General features: G+C 47.6%; 1 protein-coding gene and 1 long non-coding RNA gene across 3 annotated transcripts in view; both read left to right on the forward strand.

Moving 5' to 3' along the window:
• Positions 1-24,047, forward strand: part of LOC135050490 (uncharacterized) — an 81,448-nt gene that overhangs the window by 38,281 nt on the left and 19,120 nt on the right. The gene's annotated exons all lie outside the window — the stretch shown is intronic.
• On the forward strand, positions 12,587-23,897 carry KCTD14 (potassium channel tetramerization domain containing 14). 2 transcript variants are annotated; one of them, XM_063951302.1, is made up of 2 exons: positions 12,587-12,855; positions 20,840-23,897. In XM_063951302.1, exons 1-2 carry the CDS (start codon positions 12,799-12,801, stop codon positions 21,509-21,511), a joined length of 729 nt encoding a protein of 242 aa, XP_063807372.1. In that variant the 5' UTR covers positions 12,587-12,798; the 3' UTR covers positions 21,512-23,897. The 2 variants fall into 2 exon arrangements, with proteins under 2 accessions (XP_063807372.1, XP_063807376.1); XM_063951306.1 differs by having other exon boundaries at positions 12,587-12,834.

Here is a 24,047-nt window from a genome sequence, read left to right on the forward strand (position 1 = left end):
TCGGAACAGGGAAGGCTTGATATAGGTCTTCCTCATACAGGACTCTGACAGTAAAGCTTGGTAAATATATATAAGGACTTCATTGCAGGAAGAGAGCAACACAATGTCACATAACAGAGAAGGAGCGTATGGAGGAATGTCCCGGAAGTACTTGTGAGTGATGGCAAAAGACATTGGTGACTGAAGAACTTGAGAGCGGGGGTTAAGACTCTGATAATTTGAAGAACTTGAGAGCGGTGGTTAAAGACACTGATGATTTGAAGAACTTGAGAGCGGTGGTTAAAGACACTGATGATTTGAAGAACTTGAGAGCGGTGGTTAAAGACACTGATGATTTGAAGAACTTGAGAGCGGTGGTTAAAGACACTGATGATTTGAAGAACTTGAGAGCGGTGGTTAAAGACACTGATGATTTGAAGAACTTGAGAGCGGTGGTTAAAGACACTGATGATTTGAAGAACTTGTGAGCGGTGGCTAAAGACACTGAGGATTTGTATAACTGGAGAGCGAGGGTTAAAGACACTGAGGACTTGTATAACTTGAGAGCGAGGGTTAAAGACACTGAGGACTTGTATAACTTGAAAGCAAGGGTTAAAGACACTGAGGACTTGTATAACTTGAGAGCGAGGGTTAAAGACACTGAGGACTTGTATAACTTGAGAGCGATGTTTAACCTGCAGCCCACGCTGACTCCAAGAAGCACTGGTGACTGGAGCGCAGTGGAACCCAGCAGCGGCTGGGAACGCTGGAAGCTGTGCAACAACTGACACCTGGAAATGCCGGAGACACTGGGGTAAGCTGCAGAGAGATCCGCCGAGGACAGAAGCACTGGCATCCACTTCAGGGGAAAAGACGATACTCAGGCGCCGAGGCGCTGCCCGGCGTCTGCCTTTGAATCTCCCGCCTCCGCTGGATTGGCGGAACAGTCTGATGACGTCACCTGCTCCCCGCCCACGTGATGCCGGGTGTCATGGCGGCGCCCCTGCCCCGGGGAACCGCCGGGGGCCACGCCAGCCAGGCGCTGGAGCCCGTGGACCACCGAAGGTGGTGGCCGCAACACAGACCAGCAGGTACGCAGGGGTAAGCGCGGTGAACGCCGCCTATGGCGGGTGACAGTACCCCCTCCTCCAGGAGTGGCCCCCGGACACTTTCCAGGTTTTGTTGGATGTCTTGAATGGAAAATCCGCACCAGTCGGGGAGCCATAACTTCAGTAGCCTTGACCCAGCTCCTCTCCTCGGGGCCGAAACCTTTCCACTCCACCAAATACTGTAGATTCTTGTGAAGATAACGAGAGTCAAGAATAGCTTTGATTTCAAAGTCCGTTCCATCTTCAGACTCTGCAGAGGTTGGCCTCGGGGACTTTAAATGGTACCGGTTTAAAACAAGGGGGCGAAGGAGAGAGACGTGAAAGGAGTTTGGTATCCGGAGGTGGGAAGGCAATCCCAATTTGCAGACAACCGGGTTCAGGACTTGTAACACGGGGTAAGGACCAATAAACTTCGGGGCGAACTTCATAGTGGGCACCCTTAACCGGAGGTTGCGGGTGGAAAGCCATACCCTGTCTCCAACCTTGTATTGGGGCGCTGCTCGTCGCTTCCTATCCGCAAAGAACTTATAGCGGCCGGAAACTCTCTTGAGATTAGCATGAACTCGACTCCAAATTTGGCTGAAGTGCCGAAGAGTAGAGGCTGCAGCAGGAACATCCTCCGGAGGACAAATGGGTAATTCAGGAACTTGAGGATGGAACCCATAATTAATGAAAAATGGGGACTCACCAGTCGAAGAGTGGTACAGATGATTATGGGCAAACTCGGCCCATGGCAACAGTTCCACCCAATCATCTTGCGAAGGAGAAAGATCAACACGGAGAAAAGTCTCTAAATCTTGATTGACGCGTTCAGTTTGCCCATTGGTTTGTGGATGGTAAGCGGATGAATACTTGAGTTTTATTTGTAAGGCCGTACAGAGAGCTCTCCAGAATCTTGCAGTGAATTGTACCCCCCGGTCAGAGACAATTTCCTGAGGTAAGCCGTGCAGGCGGAAATGTTCTCGGATAAATAACAAAGCCAACTTGGGAGCTGATGGTAACCCAGTCAAAGGTACAAAATGTGCCATCTTAGAGAAACGGTCGATAATTACCCAGACAGTATTGTGACCCTTGGAGAGAGGCAATTCGGTGACAAAGTCCATAGAGATATGGGTCCAAGGCCTCTCAGGAATGGACAGTGGATGCAATAACCCCACAGGAGGCAAACGAGGAATTTTGTGCTAAGCACACTGAGGACATGAGTTGACATAATCTTGAATATCCTTCTTCATAGTGTCCCACCAGTAAGACCTTCGTAGAAACTCCCACATCTTTTGTACTCCAGGATGACCGGAAAACTTGGAAACATGAGCCCACTGCAACAACCTTGGTCGAAATTTAGCTGGCACAGACATTCTCCCAGGAGGAGGACCCAAAGCGGTGGGAGCCGCTGACATAGAAACTGGACTGAGAATCAAAGCCTTCTCAACGGAATTCTCCTCATCCGAAGCTGTTAAGGAACGGGATAAAGCATCAGCCTTGGTGTTAAAAGTCCCAGCCCGGTACTTAATAACAAACGAAAACCGGGTAAAGAAGACCGCCCATCTAGCTTGACGGGGATTCAAGCACTGGGCCGTCTTGAGGTACAGCAAATTCTTATGATCAGTGAAAATTGCAATTAGGTGTTTAGCACCTTCCAAAAGATATCTCCATTCCTCCAAGGCAGATTTTATTGCCAAAAGCTCTTTGTCTCCAATGGTGTAATTCTGTTCCGCAGGAGAGAATTTGCGAGAATGGAAACCACATGGATGTAACTTCCCATCTGGAGCGTACTGCGAAAGCACGGCACCTATGCCTACCGAGGAAGCATCAACCTCCAAGAAGAATGGTTTTGAAAAATTTGGTTGTTGAAGGACTGGAGCGGACATAAAGGCTGCCTTTAACTGAGCGAACGCTGCTACAGCTTCGGAGGACCAATGACTTGGGTCAGAACCCTTCTTGGTTAGGGCAGTAATAGGTGCCACGATGGTAGAGAATCCCTTTATGAATTTCCGGTAGTAATTTGCAAAGCCCAGAAATCGTTGTACCGCTTTCAAGGAAAGAGGCTGAGTCCAGTCCCGGATGGCAGTGAGTTTCTCTGGATCCATGCAAAGCTCCATGCCCGAAATGATGTAACCAAGAAATGGAACAGAAGGAACCTCAAAAGTACATTTGGAAATCTTGCCATAAAGATGATTCTCTCGCAATCGAAGAAGTACCTCTTTGACCTGTATTCTGTGCTCTGTGAGATTTTTAGAAAATATCAGAATGTCATCCAAATATACCACTACACTTAGGTATAGCATATCCCGAAAGACTTCGTTAATGAATCCCTGGAAGACGGCAGGGGCGTTGCTGAGGCCAAACGGCATTACCAGATACTCGTAATGCCCGTCCCTGGTATTGAAGGCCGTCTTCCATTCGTCCCCCTGTCGGATACGTATCAAATTATAAGCTCCCCTTAAATCAAGCTTGGTGAAAACTCGGGCTCTGCGAACTCTATCAAAAAGCTCCGTAATGAGCGGCAAAGGATTCTTATTCTTAATGGTGACATCATTTAGACCACGATAGTCAATACATGGTCTCAGCCCTCCGTCCTTCTTCTTCACAAAAAAGAAACCCGCCCCCACCCGAGAAGTAGAGGGGCGGATGAACCCTTTCTGTAGATTAGACTTGATATAGTCCGACATAGCTTGGGTCTCGGTCAATGATAAGGGATAAGTGCGACCCCGAGGTGGCATTTTCCCCGGAATGAGCTCAATGGGGCAGTCCCAGGGTCTATGCGGTGGTAGCTGATCGGCCGCTTGCTCCGAGAACACGTCAGAAACCTCCCGATAGGCCTCCGGAATGAGCCCTTCATCTGACCTGGAAGATACATGGAGCGGAAAGACTGGGGTGAGACAATTTGAATGACAAAAAGAACTCCAAGATATTATTTGTGTCGAACTCCAGTCGACGTGAGGGTTGTGAAGTTTAAGCCAAGGAAGGCCAAGAACCAGATTGTGGGGCATCTCCCGAATCACTAGGAACTCTAGGTGTTCTTGATGCAGAGCTCCCACTTGCAGTTTGATTGGTACTGTACAACTTGAAATCAGACCGTTAGAAATTTGGGTACCATTGATAGCAGTCAACGTAATAGATTGTTCGACCGACCGTAGCTGACAACCCAGATCCTGGGCACAGGAAAGGGAAATAAAATTCCCTGCAGCCCCTGAGTCCAGCAGAGCCTTAACGGGTTTGGCTATTGACTCGGAGAAGAGAGACACGGAGAGTAAACAGTCCACTGGCGGAGAAGGTTTAGAAGAAACTCCTAGCTCGACTCCTCCGGAACAAGCTAGGACTGCCCGTTTCCCGGGCGTGACTTGCAAAACTTGAGAAAGTGATCCGCGGCTCCACAGTAGAGGCAGAGTCTACCCTCACGACGACGCTGACGTTCTTCTGGGGACAGCCGGGATCGATTAATCTGCATGGGTTCATCAGGACTTGGAATAACCGTTTGCTTAGACGGAAGAGATCGGACCCTTGAACGATCTGACCGACTACGTTCGCCACCTCGTTCCTGCATGCGAAGATCCACCTTTACACAGAGCGAGATCAACTGTTCTAAAGAATCCGGAAAATCTCTAGTGACCAACTCGTCCTTTAGACGATCGGAGAGCCCGTTCCAAAAGGCAGCCCGAAGGGCATCATTATTCCAGCGCAGTTCTGAGGCTATGGTCTGAAAATTAATCACATACTGTTCCACTGAACGAAAGCCTTGTCGGACACGAAGCAAGTCTGCAGAGGCAGCGGTCGTCCTGCCGGGCTCACCAAAGATCCTCCGGAATGACGTAATGAAATTGATGTAACTAGAAACCAATGGATCAGATCGCTCCCATAACGGAGAAACCCAATCCAACGCTGAACCCTCGAGCAAAGAAATAATGTATGCCACCTTGGACCGATCAGTAGGGAAGTTATGTGACAGCAGTTCAAAATGTACCTCGCACTGATTGAGAAAACCATGGCAATTCTTTGGATTCCCATTATAGCGAGAAGGAGTAGGGAGCTGAAGACGTGACCTGGTTCCAGAGGAGGATGGAATATTACTAGAGACAACCACTGGAGCGGGTACTGGAGCTGGGGCCGGTACTACTGAAGCCAGAGAAGTCTGAATTTGATCCAGCCGGCCAGATAATTCCTGGAGATAATGCATCACCTGGCCCTGTGCTGCTTCCTGACTTTGTACTCGAGAAATCAAGTCCTGGATGGTACTTGCCTCTGGGCTCCAATCCCCCGGGTCCATGTGGCCTGAGTATACTGTCACTGACCTAGGTTGGGGGTGTTGTGAACTCGGGGGTTCTCCCGATGGTAGGGGAGAGGAACCACAGTTGGGTCGGAACAGGGATGGCTTGATATAGGTCTTCCTCATACAGGACTCTGACAGTAAAGCTTGGCGAAAATATTAAAGGACTTTATTGCAGGAAGAGAGCAACACAATGTCACATAACAGAGAAGGAACGTATGGAGGAATGTCCCGGAAGTACTTGTGAGTGATGGCAAAAGACACTGGTAACTGAAGAACTTGAGAGCGGTGGTTAAAAGACACTGATTATTTGAAGAACTTGAGAGCGGTGGTTAAGACTCTGATAATTTGAAGAACTTGAGAGCGGTGGTTAAAGACACTGATGATTTGAAGAACTTGAGAGCGGTGGTTAAAGACACTGATGATTTGAAGAACTTGAGAGCGGTGGTTAAAGACACTGATGATTTGAAGAACTTGAGAGCGGTGGTTAAAGACACTGATGATTTGAAGAACTTGAGAGCGGTGGTTAAAGACACTGATGATTTGAAGAACTTGTGAGCGGTGGCTAAAGATACTGAGGATTTGTATAACTGGAGAGCGACGGTTAAAGACACTGAGGACTTGTATAACTTGAGAGCGAGGGTTAAAGACACTGAGGACTTGTATAACTTGAGAGCGAGGGTTAAAGACACTGAGGACTTGTATAACTTGAGAGCGACGTTTAACCTGCAGCCCACGCTGACTCCAAGAAGCACTGGTGACTGGAGCGCAGTGGAACCCAGCAGCGGCTGGGAACGCTGGAAGCTGTGCAACAACTGACACCTGGAAATGCCGGAGACACTGGGGTAAGCTGCAGAGAGATCCGCCGAGGACAGAAGCACTGGCATCCACTTCAGGGGAAAAGACGATACTCAGGCGCCGAGGCGTTGCCCGGCGTCTGCCTTTGAATCTCCCGCCTCCGCTGGATTGGCGGAACAGTCTGATGACGTCACCTGCTCCCCGCCCACGTGATGCCGGGTGTCATGGCGGCGCCCCTGCCTCGGGGAACCGCCGGGGGCCGCGCCAGCCAGGCGCCGGAGCCCGTGGACCACCGAAGGCGGAGGCCGCAACACAGACCAGCAGGTACGCAGGGGTAAGCGCGGTTACCGCCGCCTATGGCGGGTGACAGACATACAGTACACACAAAGCCTACTGACAGTGAGCACTGTGGAGCATAAAGCCCGCTGAGCCAGTGTAGTCTGTGACGGGCACCGCAGCTCGTGGCCCGTGACCGCCGCGTGACATGCTGCCAAACCACACCGGGGACCCGCTGACACTGTTAACACTCACCGCATCTGCGATCTTCAGCATCTGTTAAAGGGTGGCGACTAGCTGCTGGCGTGGGCACACACAGTATGGTGTGTGAAACAGCACCTCAGGAGCTCAGTGTCCTGTCAGCTGGGATTACGAACCATTAACCCTCAGGAGGTTGGTTTGGTCCCCCCTCTAAGTCCCACGAAGCAGGTAGACTGGCTGCCAACCAGTACTACCTGAAAATAAATAACTAAAATAAAAAATAAAGGAAACTCTCTGGAGCTTCAGAGAAATGCACCCGGCTCCTGGGCACATTTTTCTAAACTGAGTCTGGTAGGAGGGGCATAGAGGGGAGGAGCCAGCACACACATACACACACTAAAGGTTTTAAAGTGCCAGACTCCAGTGGACCTGATCTATAACCCATGGTACTAAAGTACAGTACCCCAGTATCCACTAGGACAGAGGTTCTCAAACTCGGTCCTCAGGACCCCACACAGTGCATGTTTTGCAGGTCTCCTCACAGAATCGCAAGTGAAATAGTTAGCTCCACCTGTGGACCTTTTAAAATGTGTCAGTGAGTAATTAATACACCTGTGCACCTGCTGGGTTACCTGCAAAACATGCACTGTGTGGGGTCCTGAGGACCGAGTTTGAGAACCTCTGCACTAGGACATAAGAGAAACTCATTTTGACCTTTTGACCTGTCGCACTAGAACATGTCAACCTAGAGTCCCCGTCGACCTAGAAACCATGTCAACCTACTTATTGTCGACCTAAAGAGACCTGATCCCCATAACAACAAACAGCCAGATTCTACAGCCGTGGCCAAAGTTTTGAGAATTACACAAGTATTGGTATTCACAATGGGGGTAATTCTGAGTTGATCGCAGCAGGATTTTTGTTAGCAGTTGGGCAAAACCATTAGCACTGCAGGGGAGGCAGATATAACATGTGCAGAGAGAGTTAGATTAGGGTGTGGTGTGTTCATCTGCAATCTAAATTGCAGTGTAAAATTAAAGCAGCCAGTATTTACCCTGCACAGAAACAAAATAACCCACCCAAATCTAACTCTCTCTGCACATGTTATATCGGCCTCCCCTGCAGTGCACATGGTTTTGCCCAACTGCTAACAAAAATCCTGCTGCGATCAACTCAGAATTACCCCCAATGTTTTCTGCTTCAGTGTTTTTAGACCTTTGTGTCAGATAATACTATGGTATACTCAGTAGCGGATCTTGCCACGGGCAAGCAGGACTTTTGCCCGGGGCGCCGCCTTCCGGAGGGCGCTGGCGCCATCCGGAGGGCGCCGCACCGTGGCAAGATCCGCCACTGCTGCCCGCTGTGTCCCCCGTCCGCCTCCGCTGCCCGCTGCCCGCTGCCGTCCGCCTTCTGTGAAGGGAACTAGACGCTATGCGTCTAGTTTCCCTTCGTGGAGAGTAACTTTGCTGAGCGGTGCGCGATGACGTCATTGCGCACCGCACAGCAAAGGTCCTCTCCACGAAGGGAACTAGACGCATAGCGTCTAGTTTCCCTTCGTGGAGAGGACCTTTTGCTGTGCGGTGCGCGATGACGTCATCGCGCACCGCTCAGCATTCAAGCGGCGCTAGCAATGTACAGGGGGCGTAACTGACCACGCCCCCTGTATTAGGCCACGCCCCTTTTCCTGCCCGGGGCGCAGAGCGCCCTTGAACCGGCCCTGGGTATACTGAGGTAAAATTACAGCATTTCATAAGTGTAAAATGATTTTATTGACAATCATATTAAGTTTATGCAAAGAGTCATTGGCCCTCATTCCGAGTTGATCGCTCGCTGCCGTTTTTCGCAGAATAGCGATCAGGCTTAAAATGGGCAGTTCTGCGCATGCGTATGGGCCGCAGGGCGCACGCACCAAGTACTTTCACACAAAACTATACAATTTTACACAGGGCCGAGCGACGCTTTTCAGTCGCTCTGTTGATCGATGAGTGATTGACAGGAAGTGGGTGTTTCTGGGTGGTAACTGGCCGTTTTCCGGGAGTCTGCTAAAAAACGCAGGCGTGTCAGAGGAAAATGCAGGCGTGCCAGGGGATACGGGGGAGTGGCTGGCCGAACGCAGGGCGTGTTTGTGACGTCAAACCAGGAACCAAACAGTCTGCAGTGATCGCAATCTAGGAGTAGGTCTGGAGCTACTCAGAAACTGCAGGAAAAGATTTTCGAGCTGTTCTGCTAATCTTTCGTTAGCAATTCTGCTAAGCTAAGATACACTCCCAGAGGGCGGCGGCCTAGCGTGTGCACTGCTGCTAAAAGCAGCTAGCGAGCGATCAACTCGGAATGAGGGCCAATATTTGCAGTGTTGACCCTTCTTTTTCAAGACCTCTGCAATTCACCCTAGCATGCTGTCAATCAACTTCCGGGTCACATACTGACTGGTGTTCGTCCATTCTTGCCTAATCAATGTTTGGAGTTTGTCAGAATTTGTGGGTTTTTGTTTGTCCACCCACCTCTTAAGGAGTTCTCAATGGGATTTAGGTCTGGGGAGTTTCCTGGCCATGGACCCAAAATTTTGATGTTTTGTTCCTCGAGCCACTTAGTTATCATTTTTGACTTATGGCAAGCAGGGCCGGTTCTAGACCTTGTGGCGCCCAGGGCAAGAGTTTCCTTTGGCCCCCCGACAGGTAAAATAGGGTTAGTGCGCACCGTTAGCCGGCGTGAAAAATAGGGGCGAGGCTTCATAGGGAAGGGGTGTGGCCACAGTTATGTCCCCTGTAGTTGTGACCCCAGTAGAGTTGTGCCCCCTGTAGCATTGTGCCCTCAGTAGATTTGCCCCCAGTAGAGTTGTGCCCCCAGTAGATTTGCCCCCTGTAGCATTCTGCCCCCAGTAGATTTGCCCCCTGTAAAGTTGTGCCCCAGTAGATTTGCCCCCTGTAGAGTTGTGCCCCTGTAGTAATGCCCCTAGTAGCACCGCTTCCAAAAAAAAAATACTTACCAGCCCCGCTCCTGCTTCCCGACCGCTGCTGCTGCTGCTGCTGTCTCTGCCGCCGCTCCTCGGATCTATGGGAGAGACGTCATGACGTCTCTCCCATAGCACCGCACAGACACTAGAGGTCAATTAGGACCTCTTCCGTCTGCGGCCGCTCCCACAATGCCGTGCGGTGATCAATGACGTCAGGCGCACTGCACGGCAGTATGTGGGAGCCGGGAATCGGGAGGGTAGGTGGCGCAGCGGCGCCCTTCAGGATGCGGCGCCCCGGGCAAGAATCCTGCTTGCCCGTGGCAAGAGCCGCTCCTGATGACAAGGTGCTCCGTCATGCTGGAAAAGGCATTGTTCTCACCAAACTGTTCTTGGATGGTTGGAAGAAGTTGCTCTTGGAGGATATTTTGGTACCATTATTTATTTATTCATGGCTGAGAAGCAACCCCACATATAAATGGTCTCAAGATGCTTTACTGTTGGCATGACAGAGGTCTGATGGTTGCAATCACTTTTCCTTCTCCGGCCCCCCCACCCCCCTTCCTTTTCCATAGGCAACACCTCCTTTCGGGAGCGACCTGGCTTTGCCGCACTAGGGAGTCACTCTCCCCCGTCTCCCGATGTTGGGAGGTATGATAATGTTCAAAACACAATGTTGACCGTCATGATGTTGACATTGTTAAAATGTTGAGGAAAAAGGGGGGGGGGGGACTGGACTGCACACCCTATAACTAAAGATATTAAGAGGTGTTTGTTAAAATGTCAACAGGCAACATGGCAACAATCTAAAAATGTGAACATGTGAAATTTGGATTAGGCTGCGGGCAGAAGAGTTAGGGTTAGGCAGTGGAGGGAGGTTAGGGAAAGGCTTCAGGGAAAGACTTAGGGTTAAGCACTACAGGGAGGTTATGATTAGACTGCAGTGGGGAAGGTAGGGTTAGGCTACGGGGGGGGGGGGGGGGGGGGTAGGCAGTGGCGGATCCAGGGGGAGCACTCGGAACCGTGCCCCCCCTGTCATTTGTGGCATCCGTCCCCCGTCGCCCCAGCGTCGGCGCCGCACAGGGAGATGACGGGCGCCCGCTGAGATTGTGTTACCAGCGGGCGCCCGTCTCTCCTCACCGAAAGCCGGAGGCAGGAGCTCAGTACTACTGAGCTCCGGCTTCTGGCGCTGTCACTGTGCGGCGTGCGCTATGGGAGAGACGTCAGTCATGATGTCTCTCTCATAGTGCTGAAGAGAGGACGCCAAGAGAGGAGTACTGCAGAGGTCTGGAAGCGGGAACGGGGCTCGGTAAGTATGATTTTTTTTTCTTCCTTAGTGCAGCGGGGGCATCTACTGGGGGCAAACTACGGGGGGACATTACTACTGGGGGAGGGCATCAACAAGGGGCATTACTACTGGGGGCAAACTACTGGGGGCATTATTACGGGGGCATCTACTGGGGGCATTACTACTGGGGGGGTCATCTATTGGGGGCATTACTACTGGGGGCAGCTACTGGGGGACATTTTTACTGGGGGGCATCTACTGGGGGAAAACTACTGGGGGACATTATTACTGGTGGCATCTACTGGGTGTATTAAAACTGGGGGCATTATTACTGGGGGGCATCTACTGGGGGCATTACTACTGGGGGATCATCTATTGGGGGCAAACTCCTAGGGGGCATTACTACTGGGGGCAAACTACTGGAGGACATTATTACTGGGGGGCATCTACTGGGGGCAAACTACTGGGGGACATTATTACTGGGGGGCATCTACTGGGGGCAAACTACTGGGGGACATTATTACTGGGGGCCAACTACAAAGGGGCTAACTACTGGGGGCAAACTACAGGAGTGCATTACTACTGGCGGCGTAACTACAGAGGCATTACTACTGGAGGCGTAACTACAGGGGCATTACTACTTGGGGGCTAAACTACAGGGGGGCCAAAGTACTGGGGGCATAACTACAGGGGTCAAACTACTGGGGGCATTACTACTGGCGGCTAAACAACAAGGGGGGCATAACTACAGGGGCTAAACTACAATGGGGCAAACTACTGGGGGCATTACTACTGGTGGCTAAACTACAAGCAGGCAAACTACTGGGGGCATTACCACTGGGAGGCTAAACTAAAGGGGGGGGGTAAACTTCTGGGGTCATAACTGCAGGGGCATTACCACTGGGGGCATAACTACTAGGGCGCTAAATGACTGCGGGCATTGCTACAGGCAACATTACTACTGGGGGCAATACGGGCATTGCATAATGGGCACCACTACTATGGGGTCTATATAAGGGGCACTACCAGTACAGTGGACATTGCATAATGAGCGCTACAACTGTGGGCATTGTATAAGAAGCGCCACCTCACATGCACCGAAGCCGCACGCAAATGTACTTGCCCCTTCCATGGTGCCCCCCTATCATTTTCTTCTGGATCCGCCCCTGGGGGTAGGGTTAGGCTACAGAGGAGGTGGATTTAGGCACTAGGGGGAGGGGTAGTGTCTAGTTTCCCTTCATGGAGAGGACCTTTCCATAACCCCCTGGGTCCATGTCAGAAACTATTTGGAATAGTAACCTGTGGCGAGCGAAGCGGAGCGAGACACCGAGCCCGAAGCGTGGCGAGCTCCTGCACTCTCTTTATGTCACTTCCAGGTCCTGAGCATGAAGGTAACATAGACACAACCGTACTGCGTACCCGCTGCCAAATTCTTAAGGGTACTCCGTACCCGAGCTCACCCGCATACTTGCACCACTGGCCCTCGTCCGCACTCCGCAAAGTGTTGCTAATGCTGACATTGTGATTATTACATTATGCTGATGTTGACATTATGCAGTAATTGTAGAACAGGCAAAAAAACATTGAATGAAATCACACTGACAGGGTTAGGATTCCTTTCCTTCCAGAGCATGTGTGGTGACAGTGGGTGCTAGGGCTCAGGATAGAGAGGGGAGGGGTATAATAGCACTATACACATTATACACACAGCGGTATCACAAGGCACACACACTGCGCCCAGCACACACACTGATACAATGTATCAGCCAGTGACCGAGCACATCCGCTGGAAGCAGGCACGCCCGCATACACCTGTCAGGAGTGGGAGGGCCGGCTGAGGTGGGGGCGGGAGCCCCGGCTGAGGTGGGTACCCTGCAGAAGAAGAAGCCTCCTGTGGGCTGTGTGACCCGGCATATCAGCAGCAGCCGTCAGCATGAGCGTCATTGAGCATAAGAGTGCGGGGAAACAGGTGACCAGCGCCCTGCAGAGTGTGAGTATGACCGGCCCAGGGGCCGCTTACCCCCACCCGGGGCCCCGGCGGCTGGAGAGACCCTGCACCTGCTAAGTAGGGGGACAGCTAGGAGGCTTGTGAGTCGTGACACTCTAGCTATAATACATACATATACACAGTATGCCCTATATATCATTTATATCTCTATATATAAATTATATATAGTTACTTTAGATTGTGAGCTCTTGTGACTTTTGTCCTCTCTCCGCCAGTCATATATGGTAGTTCTGCTGTATAGGCAGGAAACTGTACTGAGGACAACTCATTCTAGGCATGCTGGAAGTTGTGGTACCCAATAAGTAGCCCGAGCCCATTGTAGTACTCGGTGATGCCGGTTACATGTACTGTATCCCCTGCTATCTGCTGTGAATGTGCTGAGGTGACAGAATGAGGGGTGACCCCTGTAATAGTGTGACGGTACAGGCTGGGGGTTGCTGCATTATGGTCTTACTCCTAAAATGAGTGAATTACAGAGCGTATCCCCATATTCTATATGTGCACTGTCTGCTCCTACACACACCTATGTGTCAGCCTCTGGTGATCCACAGGAGCATGCTGGGACTTGTAGTTCCACCACAGCTGGAGCGCCGCAGGTGGCATACCACGACCCCCAAACTGAATCCTGAAACCATCATTAAAATATAATTTCTGTGGTTTATTAGTAAATAGAGAACCAAGTTGTTAATGATTTCTTAGCCACATCTCCTAAATCCTGACAACCTATATCCACTGTTGTGTCATTGTAATTACATTGTACCCCTCCAGAGCCTGCAGGTCAGTTTGGTGGCTTTTAGTGTTTCGCAGTCAAATCGCAGGTGTAACACAAATGTTTCTGTGTGACCCCAGGCACCTGGATTTTGTGCGTGTGTACCTAGTTGTATGGGGGCCGAGAAGCTGCCAGTGAGAAGAGCAGAGCGATCACTGACTTCTCCCATAGTAAATGTCTTTCTGTCGCTATGGGGACGGCAGCTTGACTCCATTAAGCAAGTGGTGAACAAAATAGCTATTTACCACCCAAAATCGCATTATAGTATGTGATAATACCGCTGGAATGTATCAATGTTGACCCGATAGGACAAGCGCTCCAAAAGGAGCCAATCCCTGCGATGTGTTCGGAGTGAAGTGACCGCACCGCTAGGCCTTGAATACGGGTGTTTCGGGGGAATATACTGCAAATATTTAATGATAAATAATATAATGATAAGTGGTGCAGTGTATTGTGAAATAGACTCCCAAGTATTTTATTTGCAGATTAGGTGCACCAGCATGGCGCTGTTCTGTTGAAGTGAAGGCACAGCATTTTATTGTGCAGGGCAGGATTATAAAGTATAGGGGTGAAAAGAATGGATTTGTAACAGCGTAGAAATTGCTGTGGCAGGGTGCACACCCTTTTTCTTCCAACAAAAATCTTTAAATATAGTGTCTCGTACCTACATTTATAATGGGGCGTACATTACCCTCAGCGAGGGGCACCTCAACCCATATCAGGAAATCATCAAACACAAAAATAACATGTAATAAAGACCATCCTTGTGTCCCCTCACTTCAAGGCTAATTTACGTATACATGAGGACAGACGGAGCTGTACTTAGGAGAAGAATGTAACATAGTGACATAGTTTATGAGGTTGAAAAAAGACAATTTGTCCATCGAGTTCAACCTATTTGTGTTCTCCTACTCTTATTATTTTCAGGACTAGTTTTATCTGTTGATAAGTCGCTCGTTGTGTTGTGTTTCCTCATTTTCTTATAACTATAGTACGTGATCTATCCACCATAACGCTGTATATCCTTATCCATTAGAAATGTATCTAGCCCATTCTTAAAAGTATTGACAGAGTCTGTCATTATTACTCTCTCAGGCAGGGAATTCCAAACTCGTATTGTCCTTACTGTGAAAAAACCTTTCCGCCTTTGTGTGCGGCATCTCCTCTCCTCTAACCTAAGTGGGTGTCCACGTGTCTTCAGTGTTGGTCTTATCAAAAACAGGTCCCCCGCAAGCTCTGTGTATTGTCCCCTTAAATATTTATAAATGTTGATCATGTCTCCTCTTAATCTCCTCTTTTCCAGTGTGAACATGCCTAGCCTTGCAAGTCTTTGCTGGTGTTCCAGGGTCTCCATCCCTTTAATTAGTTTGGTCGCCCGTCTCTGAACCTTTTCTAGTTCCAGGATATCCTTTTTGTAGTAGGGTGCCCAAAACTGAGCGCAGTAATCCAGATGAGGCCTCACTATGGCTTTATATAGTGGGAGTATAACACTCTCATCCCTTACATCAATACCCCTCTTTATGCATGCTAGTACCTTGTTTGCCTTTCTTGCTACTATCCTACATTGGGTGCTGCTGCTAAGTTTGTTATCTATGTGAACACTTAAGTCTTTTTCCACTACGGAGTCCCCTAACACCACCCCATTTAGTATGTAGGTGTTATTTTTGTTCTTGCTACCACAGTTGCACTTGTTTGTTTTGAAACTCATTCTCCATTTTGCTGCCCATGACTCCAGTTTGAATAAATCGTTCTGGAGACTCCGCGTCTCCCTCCGAATTTATAACCTTACATAGTTTGGTATTGTCTGCAAAAATCGACACCATGCTCTCTAGTCCTCCTGCTAGATTGTTAATGAAAATGTTGAACAAAAGTGGTCCAAGTACAGACCCTTGTGGCACACCACTTAGAACGTCAGTCCAATTTGAAAAAGTTCCATTTACCACAACGCGCTGCTCCCTATTATCTAACCAATTTCTAACCCAAGTGCATATTGTGCTCCCTAGCCCCAGTTTTTGTAACTTATAGATAAGTCTCATGTGTGGCACTGTGTCGAAAGCTTTAGCAAAGTCTAAAGAGATTACATCCACCACCTAACTGTTTCATAAAAACCTAGTAAGTTTGTCTGACATGATCTATCCTTCACAAATCCATGTTGGCTCATAATAATAATCTTTTTGGCTTCAAGGATCTTCTGTACCCTATCCCTTAGAATGCTTTCCATCACTTTCCCCACTATAGATGTAAGACTAACTGTTCTATAATTACCTGGTTCAGCTTTACTTCCTTTTTTGAAGATCGCCACTACTTCTGCTATAAGCCAGTCTTTGGGAACCATGCCTGATGAAATAAATGAAGAGGTGGTCACTAATCGGTAGCAGATTTTCGTTGTGATTTTTTACTGGTTCAACCCGGCAAGTTTTCCAGAACAACTGTAAAACTGGGCTCAGGTTGTCTATGCTGCTGGTGAAGTGCGTGTACATGGCGAAATGCGCTTCGTAGAAATTGTAGGTCTGCAGATTTTGTGGCTCATAAATGACCTGTACATTATATCCTTCATCCACAGCCATCTTCCCAGTCTTTCCATTCCAGAGTAAACGTACTGTACAAGAAATAATTTCTATTGATAATATATCTTACAAAGATGTTAACAGATGGCGTGAGTCGGATTTGTGCGCAGTCCCGATGGTTGACGTACAAATCTGATGGTGTATGCACTGTGCGTGCGCAGGGCCCATTCTGTGTGATCGCTTGCAGTCCCCCCTTAGCTGCAGCATGACTGACTTGCATCCAACGTTTGTGGGGTGGCGACCGTCACCGTTCTACAAAACGGGGACCCGTCATCCCCAATTGTGTAGGCGTGCTGAGCCAAGGGTCTGCATGGTTGGGAACAAACTTTGTGGACCTGGCATAGAAGTTCCTACGAACAATTTGAGTAGTCTTCGGCTTCGCAGGTGGCTGAGGACTGCGACATCACGATCAATGGTCACGATGGTGATCTGATGCTGCGTCTTCTGACTTTAATTTGAACGCTGCCTGGTTTCCAGCCATTCCACTGACACGAAGATGCGTATGTCCGCTCCAGCACATGCGCAGTTTGCTAAAACTCGCCATATGCGTCCATATTCGGACCTTTGTGCAAATCATAATCGGGTTCTCTGTGCTATTCTGTGTCCTCAGTGCAAACCGTTATTCAGGCACCCAGGATGCCACTAAGATCATTATCCACTCACTGATTATTTCCAGACTGGACTACTTACTGTAATCTCCTCCTAACTGGCCTCCCTGACAATTACCTCTCTCCACTCCAATCTATCCTCAATGCTGCTGCCCGGCTCATCTTCCTCACCAAACGCACTACGTCCATCTCCCCTCTCTTACAAACCCTTCACTGGCTTCCCTTCCCTTTCAGAATCCAATTCAAACTTCTCACACTCACTTACAAAGCCCTCATCCACTCCTCTCCCACTTACATCTCTGACCTTATCTCCCTTTACTCTCCCACCCGTCCTCTTCGCTCTGCTAATGCACGCCGACTCTCCTGTCTTCTGATTACTTCCTCCCACTCCTATCTCCAAGATTTTTCACGTGCTGCACCACTTCTCTGGAATTCCCTACCTCTCCCCCTAGGACTCTCCACCTCTCTACAAAACTTCAAACGGGCTCTTAAGACCCACTTCTTCACCAAACCCAGCCAAATCTCATCCTAACCCTCTGTTCCACGCTCTCTATGTACCCCATCTGTGTCACCCCTGTCTGTCTACCCCTCCCCTTTAGAATGTAAGCTCTCACGAGCAGGGTCCTCTTCCCTCATGTGCTTATCCTTTTCTTACTTTAATAATCCTCAACTGCCCAAATCCTGCAGTTTTTTGGCCACCTTGGAACTTATCTCCATGTCGCTTACTGGTGTAGTTATGCTTAGTTACCCTGTACTTGCTCTATATTGTCTTCAACTGTAAGTCACTGTTTTCTTGTTTTGATTATGTGCATATGTATGCTGTAATTGGGCGCTGCGGAACCCTTGTGGCGCCATATAAATAAAGAATAATAATAATAATAATTAGTAGTAGTAGCAGCTGTTTGCAGCCCAGGAAGTAAAGGCTGATTTTTTTAGCTGGTTTTTAAGATATTTGTTGCTTGTATAGTACATGAATATGTATTTGGCATGGGTGGATGGATCAGGGCAATATTTCGCAGATATATATTATCTATCCAAATATAGACAATTTAATAGTATAAGACCAGAGCCGGCCCTAACTAATATGATGCCCTAGGCAAGATTTTGGCTGGTGCCCCCTAGCACCACCGCTAGTTCTGCAGGAGATGCCTGGCATGAGTCAGCTGGCAGCGCTGCTACTGTCAGGCGCATTTTGTTTATGAAAATGCATCTTATTTGCATTACTATGTGGCTAGAATGCACAAGCAGCTTCTGCTGATTAAAAGGATATGCGGCATGTCTATATTCTGTGTGCGACTGCGGCTGTATCTGCATATACGAAATGCTACATTACAGTGATTTCCAGGAATACACGCAATGTAGCATTTCGTATGCAGATATAGCCGCAGTCACACACAAAATATAGGCATGCTGCATATCATTTTAATCAGCAGAAGCTGTTCGTGCCCCTAAGCATACCAAATGCCCTAGGCATTTGCCTAGTTTGCCTATGCCTAAGGCCGGCTCTGTATAAGACTTTAAAGTTACATCATGTAAGGGAAGAGCAGTAAAGTCATGGTTTTTACAGCAAAAACACGTTTTTGCTGCTAATTGAATTCGCCCCTTAGGCTTCTAGAACCACTTTTTGGAAAATTGAAAATAATTAAAAAAAAATGTTTTTGATGGAAACACCCTCTTCCCCCAAGCTTTATTATTTAATAATACAGAACCATTGCCGATAGCAATTGCTTAATAGGGAAAACCCCATCTTAAGTGAAAGCAGATGTTTTTTTTCCAGCAAAAGGGCTTTTCTCCTCTTGATACTTTGGCCCAAGATCCCCTGAGAGTAGTCCATTTGTGTAGAATGAGTAACACAAAGTACAGAGGTGTGACTGAGGAACGACTTACACGGCTGTGTGTTGGCCTAATTCCTCTGAGAAATGGGGCAGGTCCCTGCACTATTTGCTGAATGCTTTTCCCGTGAGTACTCCACAATAGAGCGTTTAATGAGGCGCTCAGCCATTCATTGCCTCTCGTGGAAATGGAAAACGTATTTTCCTTGTATTAGTAATGTTTGCAAAAATGTTATTTGTTGAATCGTTGAAAGGGGTTGGAAAGGCGGGGGTCCTACCAGACCTGCGTTTTCTGCGTCCCCCTTCATACAAGGATATGCATGAGTTCCACAGAACAAGCAACATTGACTGTAAATACATAAAGGACAACATCCTATTTGCCAGGAAACCTTCTTTACTGCCAGCAAGGGGTGACAATGCTGTTCAGTATTAATTCCACCCATTAAAGAAGGCAATCTTTGGCTCTCCAGCTGCTGCACAACTACAAGTGCCAGCAGACCATGCCAGCCAGATTATTTTTAATTTGGCATCCTAGTGCAATGTTGGCCTAGTTTGCCTATGCCTAAGGCCGGCTCTGTATAAGACTTTAAAGTTACATCATGTAAGGGAAGAGCAGTAAAGTCATGGTTTTTACAGCAAAAACACGTTTTTGCTGCTAATTGAATTCGCCCCTTAGGCTTCTAGAACCACTTTTTGGAAAATTGAAAATAATTAAAAAAAAATGTTTTTGATGGAAACACCCTCTTCCCCCAAGCTTTATTATTTAATAATACAGAACCATTGCCGATAGCAATTGCTTAATAGGGAAAACCCCATCTTAAGTGAAAGCAGATGTTTTTTTTCCAGCAAAAGGGCTTTTCTCCTCTTGATACTTTGGCCCAAGATCCCCTGAGAGTAGTCCATTTGTGTAGAATGAGTAACACAAAGTACAGAGGTGTGACTGAGGAACGACTTACACGGCTGTGTGTTGGCCTAATTCCTCTGAGAAATGGGGCAGGTCCCTGCACTATTTGCTGAATGCTTTTCCCGTGAGTACTCCACAATAGAGCGTTTAATGAGGCGCTCAGCCATTCATTGCCTCTCGTGGAAATGGAAAACGTATTTTCCTTGTATTAGTAATGTTTGCAAAAATGTTATTTGTTGAATCGTTGAAAGGGGTTGGAAAGGCGGGGGTCCTACCAGACCTGCGTTTTCTGCGTCCCCCTTCATACAAGGATATGCATGAGTTCCACAGAACAAGCAACATTGACTGTAAATACATAAAGGACAACATCCTATTTGCCAGGAAACCTTCTTTACTGCCAGCAAGGGGTGACAATGCTGTTCAGTATTAATTCCACCCATTAAAGAAGGCAATCTTTGGCTCTCCAGCTGCTGCACAACTACAAGTGCCAGCAGACCATGCCAGCCAGATTATTTTTAATTTGGCATCCTAGTGCAATGTTGGATTTCCATATCGGATCAATATTTTTTTTCAATGTGGCTCATGTTCACAAAAGCTCACAATCTAAAAAATAGCTTACGGACTATGGGGTATATGTACTAAGCCGTGGAGAGAGCTAAAGTACCAACCAACCAGCTCCTGTCATTTTTCAAACACAGCCTGTAACATGGCAGTTAGGAGCTGATTGGCTGGTACTTTAACTCTCTCCACTTTATCCCTCTCCAAGGCTTAGTAAATAGACCCCTAAAATACACAGTCTATAAAATGTCAGAATCTGGTTGCTATGGGCAACGTCTCGGCATTATCGCCCCCTAAGGTTTGATACATCTCCCCCCTCAGTGAGCTAGCACCAGAAACATAACACTAAATAGTTTGACCCCATAATATATGGTCACTAGACACGTTGCTTGATGATTAAAGCTTGCTCATTTACTTTTTTTTTTTTTTTTTAAATAAAGTTTTTATATCCTACAGAATGTTGATTATTTTTGTCACCCTTGGATATGACACAGCAAAGCTCTGCCCTGTGCATTTGATACAGTCGTGTTCATAGATCAATTTTGTTTTATATGAGGTGGCAAGGAAAATATTCAGCTCTGACTAGATAATATAAAAGCTTTAGTGAAAAAGACAGACCAAAACACGAAGGCTAAAACAATTTCATAAAAGTTGCAGTGGGACATGTTTGACCCAGTAATATAATTGACCATGGAAGTAACGCCTGAATTTCTTCATCTTCCTTGCAGCTATCCCCTATCGTGCAGCTAAATATCGGTGGTGATGTCTACACCACAACTTTGGCAACACTCAAGAAGTACCAGGGGTCCAAGCTGTTTGAGATGTTCAACGGGCAGCCGAAGCTCCGCACGGATTCTGCCGGGAGGTACTTCATTGACAGAGAGGGGAAGCATTTTGCGCACATCCTGGAGTACCTGCGTAATGGCCAAGTGCCCAGTCAGTGCATCCTGGAGGTGTACAAGGAGGCCCTGTTCTACGAAATCCAGCCCCTGGTGAAGAAGTTGGAGGAGACCCCTCAGATCTTTGGGGAACAGGTTGGGAGGAAGCAGTTCCTGGCGCGAGTACCCAACTACAGTGAGAACATCGAGGTGATGATCCGTATCGCAAGGGCGGAGGTGGTGGCATCGCGCTACTCCAACGTCATTGTGTGCGTTGTGAGGACTGATGAGGACGCGTCCAAGTGTCATGATGCCCTGAACACGCTCGACATGGACAAGGAGTCCGTAGTCAAGTTTGGGCCTTGGAAGGCCTCGCCGGGAATCTCTGACCTCCTGGACTGTATCAAGGTGGACATAGAGGACAAAGGCTACAAGGTGTCCTACACGAATCATGTCGCCGACAAAGGATTTCGATTTAAATCCTATGACTTTTTTTACAAGTTTTTATTCACATGGTGGTGAATACGTGGGGATGGAGAAGACCTCCAGAGGAGGGGAAGCCAGATATGGGTCATATTGCTTTCTGCAGGACATGGTGCCATCCTACAAGGAACATAAAATTAATGCAGATATCACGCCCAATGGTTTATGACCAGGGCTATGCGTGCTCCCGATTCTCCATTTTATGAAAATCAGGCACAAGAATTATTTCGCCAAAGACCTGTGAGAATTTTGTAAAAAAAGAAAAGGGGAGGGGGGGGCCTGTACCCCAGAAAACTACAAATAAATATTGGGTAACAGTATAGAGGTATAAATAAAAAAATATTTTTAGCTTTTAAGATATTTAAAATGGCTGATTTATTACATATTTGTAAAAAATTCTAAAAAGCTATTTTGTTTTTCCATTTAAATAAATACTTTAGTAACATTTGGGGGTCATTTGAGGCCACTTTAAAAAAAAACACAAAAACCTCCCACCTGCAATGTTTGAAACCCCTGTCCCATCCATACAACACCCCCATATACCTGTACCATCCATACAGCACCCCTATATCCATCCCACATCTTTTAACCCATTATTCTGCACTTTTCAAAATTTCACCCCAATAATGACAATTATTAGCCTAATGTAAATTAACTGATAACTTCCAATTGTCAAATTTGTTATAAGGGGCTGGGGGGATAGTGGTGTCCATGAGGTTCTGAACCAAGTCCTGACATTGCTACCTTTTAAAATAACCATTTTTTCTAAGTTTGCTCCTGGTCTGAGCTGCAAGGTAAAAACGTATTAATTCCCATAGTCATTAGTGTTGATAAAATTCTTGCATCTAATTGACTAGCACAAAAAATAAAATTACCACTTTCAACTGAATGTCTAGTTCAGACTTAGGCAAACTCCGCCCCTTTACATCTAGAACTACAAGTCACAGGACACCTTGCTAGCTCAAGGCAAGTTGGGACTTGGCGTTCTACAACAGGTGGCGAGCTACAGTTACGCTACTTTTAGGGGGTAATTCAGACCTGGTCGTAGATATGCTAAATTTAGCACATCTACGATCATATACTCTGACGCCCCTCATGTCAGGCCCTCCCCCTCCTCCCCGCACAGGTACAAAAGCATCGCTCAGCGGCGATGCTTTTGTATCTGACGAGTAGCTTCCTGCCAGCGCAGTTCCTGCGTGCTGGCAGCCCTCTACTCGGCACGTCCCAGGTCCGCCCCCACCCACAACAGTCCGGACACACCTTCGTTCAGGCAGAGGCGTTCGCACCAGTGAGATGGGCTCCTGTGGTACGCACTCCACAAAGTAATTCAGTCTGGGATCGCTGAATAACCCCCTTAGTCCATTTCCCGTGCCTCCAAACATGGAAATGTTCAACACAGGAGTAGGCTACATACAGCATCCCAGCTGCTGTGAGACTACACATCCCAGAATTCCCTGACAAAGTTTTGAAGTTAGGGCATGCTAAAACCATGGCAGGGCATTCTGGTATGTGTAGTCCCACAGCAGCTGGCATACCGGACTTTGCCTACCCCTGGTCCAGCTAATGAAATGTCATTTTTTTTTTCCCTCTGGTTTCTAGATATGTGACGCAGAAAGTACCTATGTGATGACTCTAGTCAGTGTTCACTTTGCCCTTCATGGGCCGGCCCTGCCCACATGTGCTGCAAGACATCTTTATAGGTTAGGGAGGAAGTGGATCATGGAGTCTGGGATAAAAAATAAATGGTGGTTTCTGCCTAGATTTAGGAAGTCGGATCTGCATTCCCATAGCGACGGTGCAGGCAGGGGCGGCCAACCATAGGTTGAGCATAGTAAGGACTTGTTAATGTAATTGCGGCACAACTGGGCACGGAGGCATCCGCGGATACCCTATTTAGGAGGTGCAGCTCTTGTGGGTACTGATGGCTGGTGTAATTCTGATAATGACTGTCAGCTGGAGTATTTAGTGTCTATTTATTGTCTGACTGAGTATTGACTTCTCTAGGTGATAGTACTTTATGCAGATTCCCATTTGATTATGAAAGGGAACACGACCGATGTTTTTATATAATTACATTTAATATTGAATATCCGGGTCACAAGTGTGCTCACCTGTAAATATGCCCCATGACGTCTGAGAAACTGGACAGGGTGACATCTCATATTAATGTAATGGTGTTTAGGCACTGGGTTCTCTATACAATCACTGTTTATATTAATCTACCTCACAAACTCTATATTGCAACTTGTGTGTGTGTATATATATCTCCCATTGAGCATATTTTCTGCAATCAATGTATATGTCTGGTCTCATCCCTTTTTTTTCCTTTGATGTCATAGTATACGTAAAATGAATGTACTTTTTTTTTTTCCCTGTGCAAATTAATATATTTTGTTATTTTAATAAAGATTTGTTTTTCAAACAATTTGCCATAATTTTGCTGCTGCAGATATCTCTTGTCCGGGCTTGGGATGTGCAATATTTGTGGTTCCCTCGTGGCTCTGTGGGGATTATGGGGCAGATGTACAGTATTAAGCCTGGAGAAGTGATAAAGCAGAAGGTGATAAGGCACCAG

Source organism: Pseudophryne corroboree, chromosome 2, assembly GCF_028390025.1.
Source record: "Pseudophryne corroboree isolate aPseCor3 chromosome 2, aPseCor3.hap2, whole genome shotgun sequence".
Lineage (NCBI taxonomy): Eukaryota > Metazoa > Chordata > Amphibia > Anura > Myobatrachidae > Pseudophryne > Pseudophryne corroboree.

Coding starts and splice junctions, on each gene's coding strand:
- KCTD14 (XM_063951302.1), top strand. CDS start 12,799: ATGAGCGTCATTGAGCATAAGAGTGCGGGGAAACAGGTGACCAGCGCC. Junction 12,856..20,839: donor TGACCAGCGCCCTGCAGAGT/GTGAGTATGACC, acceptor TCTTCCTTGCAG/CTATCCCCTATCGTGCAGCT.